This window comes from Echinops telfairi, unplaced genomic scaffold (assembly GCF_000313985.2).
Source record: "Echinops telfairi isolate 266 unplaced genomic scaffold, ASM31398v2 ScPeMD7_7424;HRSCAF=8462, whole genome shotgun sequence".
In the NCBI taxonomy this organism is placed as follows: domain Eukaryota; kingdom Metazoa; phylum Chordata; class Mammalia; order Afrosoricida; family Tenrecidae; genus Echinops; species Echinops telfairi.
Window position 1 is genome coordinate 29,274,279 of NW_022111324.1, and position 15,931 is coordinate 29,290,209.

The 15,931-nt window shown below is 40.2% G+C and overlaps 1 protein-coding gene across 1 annotated transcript; it reads right to left on the minus strand.

The window, feature by feature from the left end:
• Positions 1–200: 200 nt before the first annotated feature.
• On the minus strand, positions 201–5,037 carry PTGS2 (prostaglandin-endoperoxide synthase 2). Its single transcript, XM_045297991.1, has 10 exons — positions 5,031–5,037; positions 4,572–4,688; positions 4,308–4,451; positions 3,618–3,761; positions 3,030–3,211; positions 2,367–2,450; positions 1,989–2,235; positions 1,377–1,663; positions 749–896; positions 201–613 (listed from the first exon to the last, which is right to left on the minus strand). Exons 1-10 carry the CDS (start codon positions 5,035–5,037, stop codon positions 204–206), a joined length of 1,770 nt encoding a protein of 589 aa, XP_045153926.1. The 3' UTR covers positions 201–203.
• Positions 5,038–15,931: the final 10,894 nt, after the last annotated feature.

Below are 15,931 nucleotides of genomic sequence, written 5' to 3' on the forward strand. Positions count from 1 at the left end.
ATATGATATCACAAACTGTCATGAAGAGAATAAGTCTTCAAAGTAGTAACACAGAAAATTTTTCACAAATGTGATCCCTTTCTCCACAAGAGGAGTACTGATTTCTGTTACAGAAGATGTAACATGAGGAGTTATAAATATTATTAAATAATTATATTAGAGGAAATAGTTCCTATAAATAAATAAATATGATCCACAGATGTCTAGAGTTCAGTTGACCGTTCTTTTAGCAACACTGCAGGGTTGATATCACCTAGTCTGGCGTGGGAAGAGCTTGCATTCATGATGAGTGTTTTGGTGAGCTCTTGATCTGGGACATTGAACGCAGTATAGGGACAGCCCTTCACGTTATTGCATATAAGAGACTGGATTGAAGCCGTGTTGATGATTTCAAAACCGACTTCTCCACCAAAAGTACTAGGCTTCCAGTAGTTAGGAGAACATATTGGATTACCCATGAGGCCTTTCAAGGAGAATGGTGCTCCGAGCTCTACCATGGTCTCTCCAAAGATGGCATCTGGACGAGGCTTTTCTACCAAAAGAGCAGGATACAGCTCCATAGCGTCTATATCACCATAGAGCGCCTCTAACTCAGCAGCCATTTCCTTCTCTCCTATAAAGGTGGAAAGAGAGTCAATCAATGTAATACTTAAAAAAAAAGTTTTACCCTCTATCTCAATTTTCTTTCAACTTCTCTGCTGTTTCAATTTGACTTGAATTCTTTTAAGAAGCTTAGACTACTTCTCACCAGTGAGGTCTTCAAATGACGAATAAGGCCTCATCATAAAGTGTTTGCGGTACTCATTAAAAGACTGGTACTTCATCTCTCTGCTCTGGTCAATAGATGCCTGAGATATTTTTTGTACCGCAGATGCAACATTCCTGCCACCAGCAACCTGTGGAGAATGAGTTACATTTCAAAACAAGATCTTCATGCAAATTTACAATTCCTATTTAAAAACATTCCTTGGGTATAAAAGTAAGTAATACCGATGTTCCCAGTAAGAGTACGTTATCTTTCTCTTTTGAAAAGATGCTTGCATGCATTTCAATGAAAGCTATCCTTAAAGATCAATGAGACATTAGTCTAGAAATACTCTGCCTTTTAAAATTTATGAATGTTAAAAGATACTCAAATCTCAAATATTTATAGTAAGATTATTGAACAGTTTTGAAAGTTTCTAATTTTAAGGAACAGTCATTCATTGCCATTTTTTGGCAAGAATGCACTAAAATGTCGGCTACACTTTTCAAAAAGATGTTAGGCTTCTTATTTTTAAAAAATATTTTGTTAGAAATAAATAATTACTCTTTTAGTAAGTTTTAAAAATAAGCAGAAATTCTAAAAAAAGTTGTTTTCCAATAATAATGCTTACCCTGCCAGCAATTTGCTTGGTGAATGATTCAACTAAGTGGGTAAGTCCATGCTCCAGTAACACAGAATTGTTGTACATAAACTGTTGAAAGCTGTACTCGTGGTTATTAATTTGGAAGGTGTCAGGCAAAAGAGGATGCCAGTGATAGAGCGTGTTGAACTCCGAAGCAATCCGATTTTGGTACTGGAACTGTTGGTTGAAGAGCAGCTCTGGGTCAAACTTCAGCTTGAAGTGATAGCCACTCAGGTGCTGCACATAATCTTCAATCACAATCTTAATAGTCTCCCCTAATGGCACAAAAGGAACGAACAGTAAACCTTTCTGATCACAAGCTTTAAAGAAACTGAAATATAATTTCGCTAAATTGATATTCATTCACTTCTACTACGATTATATTTATCTTTTTAATGTCAAGACATTATCCATGAACTCAAGAATGAAAATGTGGATATATATAAACCTTTTTTTCTTTCTGTTTTAAGGAAATACTGTACAAGGGACTTAACTTTGACTATATTAATATCTCCAGAATTACTCAAATATAACAAGAATAGCACAATGATTTTCTCAGGGCAAGAAGGTTTGGTTTAAATTATTTTCTCCTTTGCTTACCTATCAGTATTAGCCTGCTTGTCTGGAACAACCGTTCATCATCCCATTCTGGATGCTCCTGCTTCAGCACGTCGCACACCCTGTTATGTTCCCGAAGCCATATTATGGCATACATCATCAGACCAGGCACCAGCCCAAAGACTTCCTGGCCCACAGCAAAGCGCAGGTGTTCCGGCACATGAGGGGGATAGATCATCTCTGCCTGAGTGTCTTTGACTGTGGGAGGGTACATCTCTCCATCTATTATCTGAAAATAAAAAAGTAATAAACAAACCTTAATTTTTAACGGCTAGGAAGGAAATTTTATGACTGATGATTCTAAAATATAAAATTGGGCAGTGAGTCACAGCTAATTCTTAGCATTCTAATGGAATTTACCTGATATCTCAATTTTCCATCCTTGAAAAGACGCAGTTTATGCTGTCTATCCAGAGTTTCACCATAGACATGATTTAAATCCACCTAAAAAATCATGGAAAAATTTCAATTTGTTACTGCTGAAGTTTTTCTCATACAAAATGTTTATAATATAATTTATCATTAAATAATTTGATGACTTAGCTTGTTTTAATTACATTTTCTAATAAAACACATTTTATCATAATCACAAAATACATTATACTCTGAAGCCACAGAACTATGGTTTGTGTTCAATAGTATTAATATCTCATATATGTGCTTCTGTGCAGTTACACAGTATTTCTAGATAGCATATCAAAAAACCTTATTATGGATGTAAAGCAATACACTCATGGAACTAAAATGTTTTTGAAGTCACAACATTTGACAGCAAGAATATCTTAAAAATATAAGATGCAAATTAAATGTAGTAATAATAATAATCTCTGTTTCTATGTACATGTCTAACTAAATCAGTTAATTAAACTGGAAAAGTCCATTAAGGAATTTTATAGATAGTGAATTATTTTTAAAAAAGGATGAATCACTCAGCAAACAATTTTTTTGGCTTGTTTTTATTTTTGTAGTTAATGTTAGTATTTCACTTTGATATGCTACAATTCTTATTTGACACGTTCTTACCCCATGGCCCAATCCTTTGGTGAAAGCTGGTCCTCGCTTATGATCTGTCTTGAAAAACTGATGAGTGAAATGCTGGGCAAAGAACGCAAACATCATATTTGTGCCCTGGGGATCAGGGATGAACTTTCTTCTCAGAAGAAATTTTTCCACAACCTCTTTTGAGTTAGGAAGCTCTTTCTTCCCTGAAAGATGAGAAAGATACAGTAAGAACAGATATTCAAGGAAGCAGATCGTGAATGTCAATTTTCAAGAGCATTGTTCATTTACAGAGGAACTGTGAATAGGATTATAATAAAATGCTCTATGACAATGAGGGGATAATTGATTATTGACTTGTATAATCTACTTTTATTGAACCAATACTAGTAATCATTTGATGTAATCATTTTAAAGGATTAGAAATATCAAAATGCTCACTCTCATTATCATGAAATAATTTATATAGATCCAGGTTTTAAAATGAAATCTCTTCCAGGTATTCACAATAAGGGAAAACATACTTTGATTAACAAGTAAATGATGGTCTGAGACTGATTTTGTGAGACAGCAATCCGATGCCCAGAGCAATGAACACATCCTGTAACTTACCCTTCACCCCCATCGGAGTGGGGCAGTCTTGGGGCACAGGAGGAAGGGCTCGGGTGTAATAGGAGAGGTTGGAATAGGCTTCCCAGCTTTTGTAGCCGTAGTGGACATTATAAGTTGGTGGACTATCAATCAAATGTGATCTTGCTGAAAGTTAAAAGAAAACAAAGAGTTCTCATACACATAACAAATCAATGTTTATTCTTATTTTAAAATGAAAATAGGAAAGTGGCACTAAAGACTGAATCAATTTTAATGATCAAATATGGCACATATAAATATAGCTATACTTTAATTGCCACTTTCATGAAAAAATGAGGAGAGATAGACTCATTACAGTGTATCTTTGATAATATACATTTTTTACACAGCAGTCTTGCAATCATATATATATATAGATATATATATAGTTTTCTTTTCTTTTCATTTTTAATTTGAAAAAAATAGCCATTAAAAAATGGGTGATACATTTCCAGAAATGACTGGTAGAATTATGGTGTAGAGACAAGGCTATACAAATAAAATGAGACTCAAATTGTAATATTTTTTGGCCATTACATAAAAGCCTCACTGAAAGTGTATATTTATGAACATCCTGTCAAGGTTGTTATGCATTTTTAGAGAGAGTTTAGTAATCAGCAGTCGTGTAGAGCACACTATTCATTTAGGAAGCTGAAAGAAAGTTTTACTTACAGGTCAACACATATCTCATGATGGCATTCCGCACAAAGGGAATGTTATTGACAATGTTCCAAACGCCCTTGAAGTGAGTAAGTATATAATGCACTGTGTTTGGAGTGGGTTTCAGTAATAATTTTATTCTTGTCAGAAATTCAGCTGCAGACAAGGGAAAAAAAAGAAGGGAGAGATTAACAGTCCATTTTAAGACACAGACCTAGAACACAATAGGTGTTATGTGGCTATCTTTAAAATAAAGAAACTCAAGGACCAACTTACGTGTTGAACAATTTTCACCATAGAACCCTGTCCGGGTACAATCACATTCATACCGGTCAAATCCTGTGGTCAGACACACACCTCGGTTTTGACATGGGTTGAAACAACAAGGATTTGCTACAACAAAATAAGAGGAAAAAAAATCATTCTTCAATGGTCTTGATTTCAACATTTGTTTAATATGACAACATCCCCAGTCCCCCAACTGTCCCACAGAAGGATTACGATTTAGACGCTCCCGTTTTTTTATTCCAACTCAACAGCAACCCACTTAACCTGAAAAAATGCTACGAAACTTTTTTCTTAATAACATTTTAGGAGTCCAAGGGAGCATTTTGGAAGTATTGAACTTAAAATGGATAGTTTAATACAAAAATTTGGGAAAATTTTCAAACGTATCCTTACACACACACGCACACGGGAATAGAAAAGCACTAACTATCATATTTCAGTTGGTACCATTCATTAACTGTCGGTACCAGCGCACAAAGGTTCAGATAAGTATCAGACCCTCCTGTAGCGTGACAACCTGCACAGGACTCTCACTGCTCCCACTTAGCTTCAGCAACTGTTCCAAGATGACTGCGGACCCCACGTCCCAGCTCTGTGCGAAGTCCAGGGCCGTTTGCACGGCGGGGGTACGGGAAAGGGGCTGGGAGTGGGAGCGGGTGCCCAGGCGGAGCCCCGGTACTCACTGGCACGGCAGAGCGCCAGCGCGGCGCCGAGCAGCAGGAGGCGGGCGAGCATCTGGGCTGCGGGAGCGGCGCGGGGCGCGATGCGGGAGGCAGGCCGGCGAGACGTCCAAGTTCACGAGCTCCGGGATGCAGAATGGGTGGAGGCTCTATGGAGCAGCTCCGGCGCGTATCTTCAAGGTCGCTGCAAGTCCGTTCTATGACAACTGGAGGCTCGTGGAGAGGAACGTCCCTTTTATGCGTGAAAACTTGTCCCACGTGGTAGATTCGCTCTCGCCCTCTCTCTTGCGTATGGGCCACGCAAATGAGACAATCGGAAACCCGGGACGCTGCCCTCGGCTGCCACGCGGTGGACGCCGAGTGGATTGCCCCCCCCCCTCTCCCCCGCGGATCTTCCCGGGGCTCTCCCACTCCCTCCGCCCCCGAGCCCGGTTGGTCCAGATCCCTCGACTTCCTTCCAGTCTGGGACCGGGAGCGTCCGCCCGCCCGCCCGCTGGCCTGGACAGCGCCGGGGTCAGGATGGGGCCCCGCCAACTTCCTCTCCCGGAACCCGCGCCCGCTGGTCGCAGAGCGCAGGGAACCCCCTCGCTCGCCACCGCCGCAGGGGCTCGGCCCTGGGCTTTGGGGGTACCGAGGAAGTCACAGTCGGGCCATATTGGAGTGGGTAAGGCTCACAAAGGCTGACTTGTTTTATACTTTAATTTTATCAACGATGAAGTACGATAGCTACAGGCGGTGTACAGATCTTAACATTTGTTTAGTAGCGTTTTCGCTTTGTTTTACATAAAAAAGAAATGCTATTTTCCTCCATCACCCACCACCACCTTGGAGAGAAAGGGGAGAGAGAGAAAAGGTTGAATTCTCTACAATCTGAGTCTACATGGTGATCCCTATTAGCTCGGTGGATAGTCTCTTATGTGCTCCCCGCTGATGAACAGGGGAAGCTGGGGTGCTGAGGATTTGTAGGGAGCCTAAAAGTCCTGCCGCTCACCACTTTGATCACCAGATCATCACAGACACTGATTTAAAAAAAAAATGTAAACGTTGCTTTCCATCCTGATGGCCCATTTGATAACTAATCAAAGTATAATGTTGCATTTATTTTCTATGGTATGGATTTATTAGAGCTCGGTTTCTGTTTTCATTTTGGGACACAGTTCACTGAGAAATTAAATGTAAAAGAATGATGGTTTTTGATGGCTTTCGAATTTCATCTTCTTCTAGCTTATGGTCGCGCGTGGTTGGGGAGGGATGGTGAAGATGAAACCCTAATTAAAGAATAAATAAAAGTTAGCTGTGACTAGAAAGCAATTTCAGCTGAACTGCAAACTCTTAGCATTAATTGAAAAGGCTGGCATAAAATGAAATAAAACTACATTAGAGACCTTAATTTGTGGAAAGACACTTCACAGGAAGAAAAAAAAAAGACACTCCATGGAAAATTTTTTGATCAGTTTGTTTATTATACACGCTATCTGGTTTTACACAACACTCAATGAGTCAAATGCCATCTCATCCTGTAAACCTTTATTGTACTCTCACTGCCATCCAGTTACTTGTGAGTCATAGTGACCATATACAACCCAGGCAAACGACCTTTTCTGGTTTCTGGGATGATAGGTGGTTCTTGGAATAGAAAACTTTTTCTCCCCACAGTGGTTTTGAAATGCTGATCTTGAGGCTAGCAAGCTAATGCTTAACCTGCTATCACCAGGGTACTTCTCATACTACAGACAGTAATCAATACCGTGTGCCACTCCCATTTATCGAACTGAATTTAGCCTGAAACCTTAACACAGAGCGAGAATAATTCCATTTTAATTTTTATAATTCTGATGAGTAGATTTTATCTATTCAAAATTTAAATCAGTATTTAAAGGCTCCAAGTTTAGCTTTCCTTAGATGCCGTGTAAGGATTCTTTCCCTGACTGTGGCCAAGCAAACACTTCAAACCAAATCCACTTGTCTTGTGTCCACTCTGATTCACAGTGATGCTGCAGGATGGACTAGAATTGCCCACCTGGGTTTCTGAGGCTGGAAATCTTGAACGGAACAGAAAGTCTTATTTTGCTATCTTGGTGTGACAGGTCGATTCTAATCGCAACCAGTGTGTAACCTTCTATGCTACTAGAGCCCCCAAATTCTATGTACTAACCCTGAGTTCATTTCTACGTTGTCCTTATCATTATCTACCTCATGAGACAGTAATTGTATGCCTATTATAATATGGATTGGTGTTTTGTTGTGTGTTCGGAGAGTTTTTGAATTCAAAAATGAGAACAAAACAGCGTATGAAGAACTAAATTCATACTACTTGTAGCTTTAATTGAATTCTGTCTCCAAGTGATAATCCAGAAAACATCTCTGTGGTTAACACATTTGGCTAAGTCTGTAGCTTCTCTAGGAAGATGCAGTGGGAGAGTTCCACACACCCTAACGTTAGAAGAAAAAAAGTTTAAAATAAGACCTTATGTAGGGGCACAGTTATGAGAGGAAATCCAAAGCATGGGCTTAGGGAAAAATCATTATTATTGAATTTAATAAACAATCTTGACATCACTGAGACAAGTCATATCATTGGGTACATTGTGTAGCCTAAGATGCTGATCATAAGGGGTTATGTATCCCAAACCACATGGACATAGTGAAACATGTGTTCTAGGGAAGAGTTCTACATGACTGAAGTCATGCTCTAGCTCCGATAGAGAATTAAAACCCAGTGTTGTATATATTGAGTGCTCCTATTTCTTGAGTATATGAAAAGGAATGCACAATTTATTAACCCAAAGAAGTAGGTGCTGCGAGAGGAAAAGAAAATGGACAAGAATGATTCTTCAGTTATCCAACCTTCTAAATGAGCTAAGGTTTCTAAGAGAAGCAGTTCGTTCTCCACAGACATGGAAGGAGGCTCACGTCCATGCTCGGAGGCATTGTCTTCTCTTTACTTTGTGTGATTTATGGTTCTCTTAGAGACAGTGGGGGTTGTCCCTGGACTTTCCACTCAAGACGCGTTGGCTGGAACAAGAGCTTTACCATCTTGTAACAGCGTTGCTCAAGATCTCGTAGTACATTTTAGTTAGAGATTATAACTGTTCCTCAAAAGGCACACATATTGCTCAGAAAAGACCTGCTTTTCGGTCGTCAGTAAGTCCTGACTGTGTACCCACCCTTGGTTATGCAGATAGGGCTTTTCAGGCCGTAAACACAAAACACAGTAAACCTAGAGGCCAGAGTAGATCTGCCCTGCCGCATGATCAAGGCTGTAAATCTTTAGGGAAGCTGCTACTTTCCTTCAGGAGTGACTGAGAACTGGACCCAAGGGTTAAAGCCTCCTGCTACAAGCAGACCTATCAAAGGTTAAATCTAAAGGAAATCCTTGTCAAATAAGCCCATGAATAAATACCAAAGTTATCTTTGTTTCGCGAATGTAAATTCTTTTCCTCCCTTTTTTCAAATTAACTCTCTTTTCAGGTGGATTCTGCCTCCTGTCCTCTCAAATATTTTTCAAGGTTACTTTTTAGAACTATACAGATGAACCAAGGCCACAACCTTTGTGCTGTCCTAGAAATCTTGCCGTTGTGCCCAGGAGGTGTGATTACATGTGGGGTTGCTAACCACAAGGTCAGTGGGTCAAAATCACCAGTTGCTCCGTGGGAGAAAGATGAGGCCTCCTACTCCTATTGCTAGAGTCTCAGAAACCCTCCAGGGCATGTCTACCCCGTCCTATAAGCATCTATGCATCTGAATTGACTGCATGGCAGTGAGGCTTTGGTGCTTGTTTGTTTTTCATTTGTGAGGAATCTTGTTAGGGCCCACGGAAGTTTGGGGAAGGATGATCAGAGTTACCAGGGGTAGGTGTGAGGATGAGGATGTGCTTACCAAAAAAATATCAAGCTTAGTTAAGAAAATCAGTAACGACAATCCTGAGGTATTCTGGCCTGCAGCATCATGCTGAATAGAAGTTGAGGCCCTCATAAGCGTATAGTGGAATGAAAAAATATTTTTGGAAAAGATATGAAAGAAATGCTGCCTAGAGAAGTCAGCTAAACCGGTATGAAATAAATGTTGTCTAGAGAAATCGGCTTCACATAAGACAGACTCATCTCTTTATTTAATGAAATGTAATGACTGATTTTAATTGCTCATCACTGTTTTAAGTCCTTGGTACATGATATACAGAGCAGACAAAAGACCCACTTTCAGGCAATTCATATTTTGTTCAGGCAGGCAGATAACAATAATTTTACAAAGTCAGTAAAGCATGTAGCATATTGAGTTGACCAAGAGCCCCCACTTTTGAGTTGACTCTGATGGGCGCTGTTGTTGTTTGGTGCCATTGTGTTGGTGCTGCCCCTTAGTGACCCTCTGCCCAGCCAAAGGAAACACCAGTGGGTCCTGCACCATCCTCACCATCATTTCCATGCCTGAGCCGGTTGCTGCAGCCACTGTGTCAATCCACTTTGTTGAAGACCTTTCTCTTCTTTACTGCCCCTGCACTTCACCAAGTAGGATGTCCTTCTCCAGGGACTGGTCTCTCCTAACAATGAGCCCAAAGAATGTCAGATGAAGTCTTGCCACCCTTGTCTCCAAGGAGCTCTCTGGCCACATTTCCTCCAGAACATATTTGCTTGTCTGATTGAGAGTGATTCCCTTTATGGTTTCTGAGACTCTTTCTCCCTAGGAATGATGATGGCAACAAATATACAAATGTGCTTGACACAATGGATTTATGTATGGATTGTGATAAGAATTGGACGAGCCCCCAATAAAATAATTTAAACGAGAAAAAAAGATACAGAATTAAGAAAGAGGTATGAGGTATTATGTGTTCCATAGATTGAACAGGTAACACATTTTCAATTCCCTTGATATGGGGACACTACAGAAATGTCATCCAACAGATTAAAAACAAGAGGAGAAAACCCAGTACTAAGATTTAGCACTTCTTAGACATTGGTTTTTATTTTTTAACATCAGAAGGAAGGAAATGTTTCACTAAGAACATCAAATATACTCAATGAAAGCAGACCTCACTTAGCAAGGGCGCTTTGTTTTTGTTGCTGTTAGATATTGTGGGATTTACATAATTTCATGTCAACTTGATAAATAGAGTGTAGATGTGGAGTCTAGCCTGTCAGTCAGGTCACAGCCCGATGATGTCTCCTTGTAGGTGTGGTCTTCTCATAAGGAATGTTTTGGGGACCCCCCCCCCCTGCCTTCATCTTTCAGTTGAAGAGCCATGCTGGCAGCTGCCAGAGCTCTGTGATGCTGCCACAAGACTGCCCTACCAGCGGTGATGGCCCTGCATTCTGCATTGTTGCACGTGGCTGTGTGAGTCTGAAGAGGGACTTATGGACTAGCATTGGACTTATGGACTTGATCTGGATTGGATTTGAATGTTTGCTGGATCTAAATCACTTCTTAATATAAAACTCTCTTACGCATATACGTGAGTGTCACTGAATTTGTTTCTCTAGTCAATCCAGCCTAACACAGCTTTCCTCAAGTAAGACACCAACTCACAGCACTTTCATGCACAAATAAATGAATGAAACACTTTCCAGTCCTGTGTCATCTCATGATTATTTGGAGATCAGACTGTTGTGTGACCTATAGATTTAAATTGGCTATTTTTTTTTCAAAAGTAGATAAACAGGCCTTTTCCCTCAACTCTGTCTTGGCCTGGAAGCAGTGCTGAAACCTGTTCAGCATTATAGCAGCACATAAAACTCCACAAGCAGGCAGAGTGATGGTTGTGCGCAAGGTGTGGTCATCAGAAATTAAATTCCCGTCTCCAGTGTGGAAGGTGAAAATACAACCATCGAACCACCATGCTACCACAACATACAACAACCACTGCTACCACAACATGCACCACTACTACACCAGGGACATTGCAACACGGAGATCCTTCATACTATCTCATTTTGATTTTAACAGAAGTAGAGAGAATATACGTTTATTTAAAATTTTTTATAACTTTTGAAAATGAATCTGCGCCCATAAATAAGGGCTTTTGATTTGAACTCTTTTCTTTTTTACTCTTCCTTTTCACATGTTAATTCTACCGCTCCCAGATGTTTCTCTTCATTTTCAGTCATGTGAGCCAATAGCCCCCACTTCGTGAGCCACAACATTGGTTTGCTGCAGGCAAGACATATTTCTTTACTGACTATTTACAATCATGGGGGGAAATCTTTAAGGTCGAATTCTACTTATTGAGTAGTGTCAGATGGTCCTTTAAGGTGGTCATGGAAAGTCTGCTTCCTTTTTTGGGGGGTGGGGGGTTTCAGTAATTCTTTTTTTTTTTTTTAGTTTATTTTGTCTGCTTCCTTTTTAACTAAAACCTCACTCTACCCTAAGGACAATGATTCCCTTGCAAACATCTGTAGAAGTTATCTTATTCCTTTCATCCAAAGGCAACATTTAGTCACCCTTTGCTGTCTTTTCCAAGACGTTCACATCTATTACAATAGCTTCAATAAACAGGGTTTCTTCCCTTGAAAGCTGTATGCTTACCCTATTTTCTTACCTGAACCCCAAACCTAAGTGTCCAACGATTCTCTGAGCATTTTTGTCCAACTAAGCCAAATCAAATTTGTTGCTGACAAATCCAGTCTAACCCAGACTGAATGCCAATGTATCCTTCTAACAAAATGATGTTCCTTTTATTTTCTCTACGGGCATTCGCAGCCTCTCCATTCACTAGGTTAATCATTTATTAGCACTGAGCACCAAATGTTCCAAACATTTAACCTGTATATTTTATTTCCTCTCTTTCTCACCAAGTTTTTGGATTTCTTAAGATATTTTGTCTGCTTTGCTCACAGTTGTGTTCCAAGTGCATAGAATAGTGACTAACACACACCAACACTGTAAAGTATTAAATAAATAGGTAAATGTCTGTTCTATGAAATAATCTTTGAAAAGAAGATTAACTATTTGCCAGAATCAAAGATATAGATATTTGTAAAGCTCATGTTAAAATTCTTAAACTATTTTAAGCGCCCTTCATTTTTTTTTCTTTTTTTGCATGCAGGAGAATGGCAGCTCTAGATGTGATGCCTGGACCTCCTGCAACCATCTTGCACGCGGGGACACGTCAAAATATTACTGCTAGAACAAAGGTTATAAAAACCCCGGGCTTTGCTGCTATTATTGAGTTGGAGTCCTGAAGGAATTCTTCTAGAATTTGCTCTCCCTATGGATTTCTTATAGAGCAAGTCAGTGATTTACAACTGTCACGCTACCCTATGGATTTCTTACAGAGCAAGTCAGTGATTTACAACTGTCACGCTACATCTTCTAGGTTCTCAAGTTTTTAAGGAAGGAGTTCTGGAGTTACTACAGTTAAGAAGGTGGCTGTTAGCCAAAAACGCATTGGTTTGAATCTACCAGCTGAGAAAGACAGTCTGGTCCTATAAAGATGATAGCCTTAGAAACCCCACGGAGCAGTTCTTGTCTGTCTGAGAGGTGGCTATGCTTTGGAAGAGACACAACAGCCATCGCGTTCCTTTTGAACCCATACTCTTTTAATAAAATTATTTCTTTGTGTTCCTTGTTGTTGTTATTGCTGAGAAAATATATGACAAAACATACACCAATTCACAAGCTTCTTTGTGTAGCCTTGAGTGACACGGATTACATTTTCAACTATGCCACTGTTCTCACCCCCCTTTTCTGATTTGTTCTCCCTTATTAACAGACACTTATCACCCCCTTAAGGGTCCTATCTAACCTTTTTAATTACTTTGTTCAGTTGACCCTATCTAGCAGATCTTAATGCTCAAGGCAGGCTTTCTCTTTTCCCAGTTCTTCTAACCTACTTTTGGTTTCAAGAAGGCTTCAAGGAGCATTTTGGGTGTAAAGTTTAAAGATTCGCTCAATGCAACAGTTCCATGGGTGGATCAGCCTCCAGGACTCCAGAAAGTCTGAAGTGCGTAAGAGCTTGAGAGTTTGTTCTACCCATTCTTCCTGCGGTTCAGGGCTCCTCTACGGGCTCTCTCACCAAAATGTTTAATAGTGGTAGCCAGGCACCCATCAGCAAATTTATAGTGGTTTGGATGAAAGTTAATAAAGCAAATTTGTTTTCCATTCGACAATCTCTACATATTTTGTTTAATAAACGTACTTGCAGTTTCCTAAATGTAACAGTAGTCTTCCCACCTCCCTTAAGTTGCCCCGTTTTCATGTATCATTGCTTCCTAGCTCTCGCCTGCCCACTGACTGAACTTTGTTTTGAAGCAAATGCTGCCCTTTGCGTCTCATATGGTCAGCTGTTCAGAGGAGAACATTCCTTTGAGTGTTCTTCTCACTTTATAGGCCTGTCTGTTGTTTGACTGAAAGGGGTGCGTTCAGTCCTAGCTATGAAAGGTATTTAAAGTACGTCAGTCTTAGGGCTCTACCCCCAATCTCTGTCAAACCAGTGAGTTTGGTCTTTTTTATGATTTTTAATTTTGTTCCATTTTTTTCTCCCTCTTTATTCAAGTTTCATTGTTCTTGATCAGGACATCTAGATAAATTAGTATACACATTTCTCAAAGACAATGATTTATATGTTTATATCTCACAGTGGTGTTATGTATTTATCTTTCTTGTTCTCATTCTCATTCTTGTTCTTCTTATTCTCTTTCTCCTCCACTTCTTTCTTGTTTTAAAGCATTTACTCTTAAAAGCTGATATCAACCATTACACACACACACACACACACACACACTCGCGCGCGCATGTGCGCGCGCGTGCTTCCAAAAGACCTTTCCAAAACTCCCTCATATATACCTGAATAGAAATGCACGCACACACATACACCCTACACACACAACCCCCACACAAAGGAGAGTAAATAAAAAGTATTGCTATTAGGGTTCTGGAGAAAAAGATGAGGCGTTCTCTCCAGAGTTCCAGTCTTGGAAACCCACAGGGGCAGTTCTACCTGGTCCTGTAAGCTCTCTATGAGTCGAAATTGACTGAATAGCAGTGAGTGGTTAGGATTATAGTTCATACATGTACAGATTGATTTCAAACAGAACATAGGCCCAATCAAAACGATGATTTCTAAGGCAGTCTCCTGGGGTAGTTAAATTCAAGGAAGAAAAGTCAACTCAGGGTGAATATTTTCAGTACTCCAAAAGGGGTAGTTTTGATAGATTTTCACCCAAAACACAGAATGATCATGGGGACTTATTTTTAAGAAAAAACAACCATCGAAAACTGCATTGGTTGGACAGTTAGACAAAATTCAGAAAAATTATGCCAAACATTCTTTTAAATGCATCAGAACAGTGCACCTTCTCATTTTTTCATGGGTAGGAAACATTCTCCTGCAAGAGTTTCATTGCGAAATCCCACCTCATCCAACCAACCACCTTTATCTTGTTCCATCAGCCTCCTTTTTGTTCCTCAAACTCAAAGAACATTTAAGAGGATCAGGATTTGAGACCCTTGAAGATGCCAAAACAATCATTTTGATATGGTGTAAATTGAAGAGTGCAGAATTCTTTGGGGGAGGGGATATGCCAACAAAAACAAACCCACTACCATCAAGTTGATTCTGACTCAGAAACCCAATAGAACAGAATGGAACTGCCCCTTTGGGCTTCTGAGATTTTAAATCTTTCTCTTGCAGAGTAGCTGGTGGGTTTGAACCTTGCAGTTAGCAGTCCAGGACTTACCTAGGGACCCTGTAGGACAGAGTAGAACCACACTGGTGGGTTGCTGAGGCTCTAAGGAAAGCCTTTCTTCCATGAAGCAGCTGGTGGCTTCAAACTGCAGACCTTGTGGTTAGCAGCCTAGTGAGTAATTCACAATGCCTCCAGGGCTTCTCACTGGGGAATTGTATATATTTAGACTAAGGCAAAGGAAATCATGCTTGGTAAAATTGAGAGGCAGTGAAAAAGAGGTAGGCCCTCAACGTGATGGATTGACACATGGGCTGCAACAATGTGTTTAAGCTATAGGGGCATTTGTGAGCGTGGTGCCGGGCAGTGTTTCAGTTTGCTGTGCATGGGGTCGTCAGGAGTTGGAAAGGAGTCGATGGAACCTAACAGCAGCAGCAACACTCACAGTAGCGTCACATTTTGCTACTATGAATATCTGTCTGTTGTTGGATTTTGTAGCAGTACATTTTGACCCTTGGTTTTCATCTTTTCCTTTTTCCACTGTTTGGGGAGGTAGATGAGTTGGTTCTTTATAACTGCTCATCTGGGTTTGAGAAATATTGCCTAAGTCCAAGGTGTCAAATTTGTTCTAGTTAATTATTATGCAAAAGTATGCAAAGCTTAAACAGCTTTGCTGTGCAGGACTTTAGTTTATCCTTTCATCTTTTCCTTGGGGTATCTAGATTGTTCAAGTTATTACAATGTCTATCTCCTCTACTGTAGTGTCCACCATTTCTCCCTCAGTGTGTTATACCGTGGTGGCTTGTGTGTTACTGGGAAGCTGGAAGCTATGTCCCAGGTATTTCAAATGCTAGCAGGGTCACCCAAATGCACAGGCTTCAGGGGAGCTCCCAGCCTGAGAATAGACCCCAAGAAGGCATCTGCTGCCCACTTGGGAGGAAGTAGCCGCTGAAAACCTTATTCACAGCATCAGAATACTGTCAGACACCGAAGGCCTACTGACTGGAAGCAGAAGGCTTTCAGAGATAGCGCCAGAAGTCAGAAGGCCCTG

Excerpts from the sequence above, each read along its gene's own strand:
- PTGS2 (XM_045297991.1), bottom strand. Across the intron at positions 2,451-3,029 it reads CCAAAGGATTGGGCCATGGG|GTGGATTTAAATCATGTCTA; the intron begins GTAAGAACGTGT and ends ATGATTTTTTAG. Across the intron at positions 1,664-1,988 it reads AAGCAGGCTAATACTGATAG|GGGAGACTATTAAGATTGTG; the intron begins GTAAGCAAAGGA and ends TTGTGCCATTAG.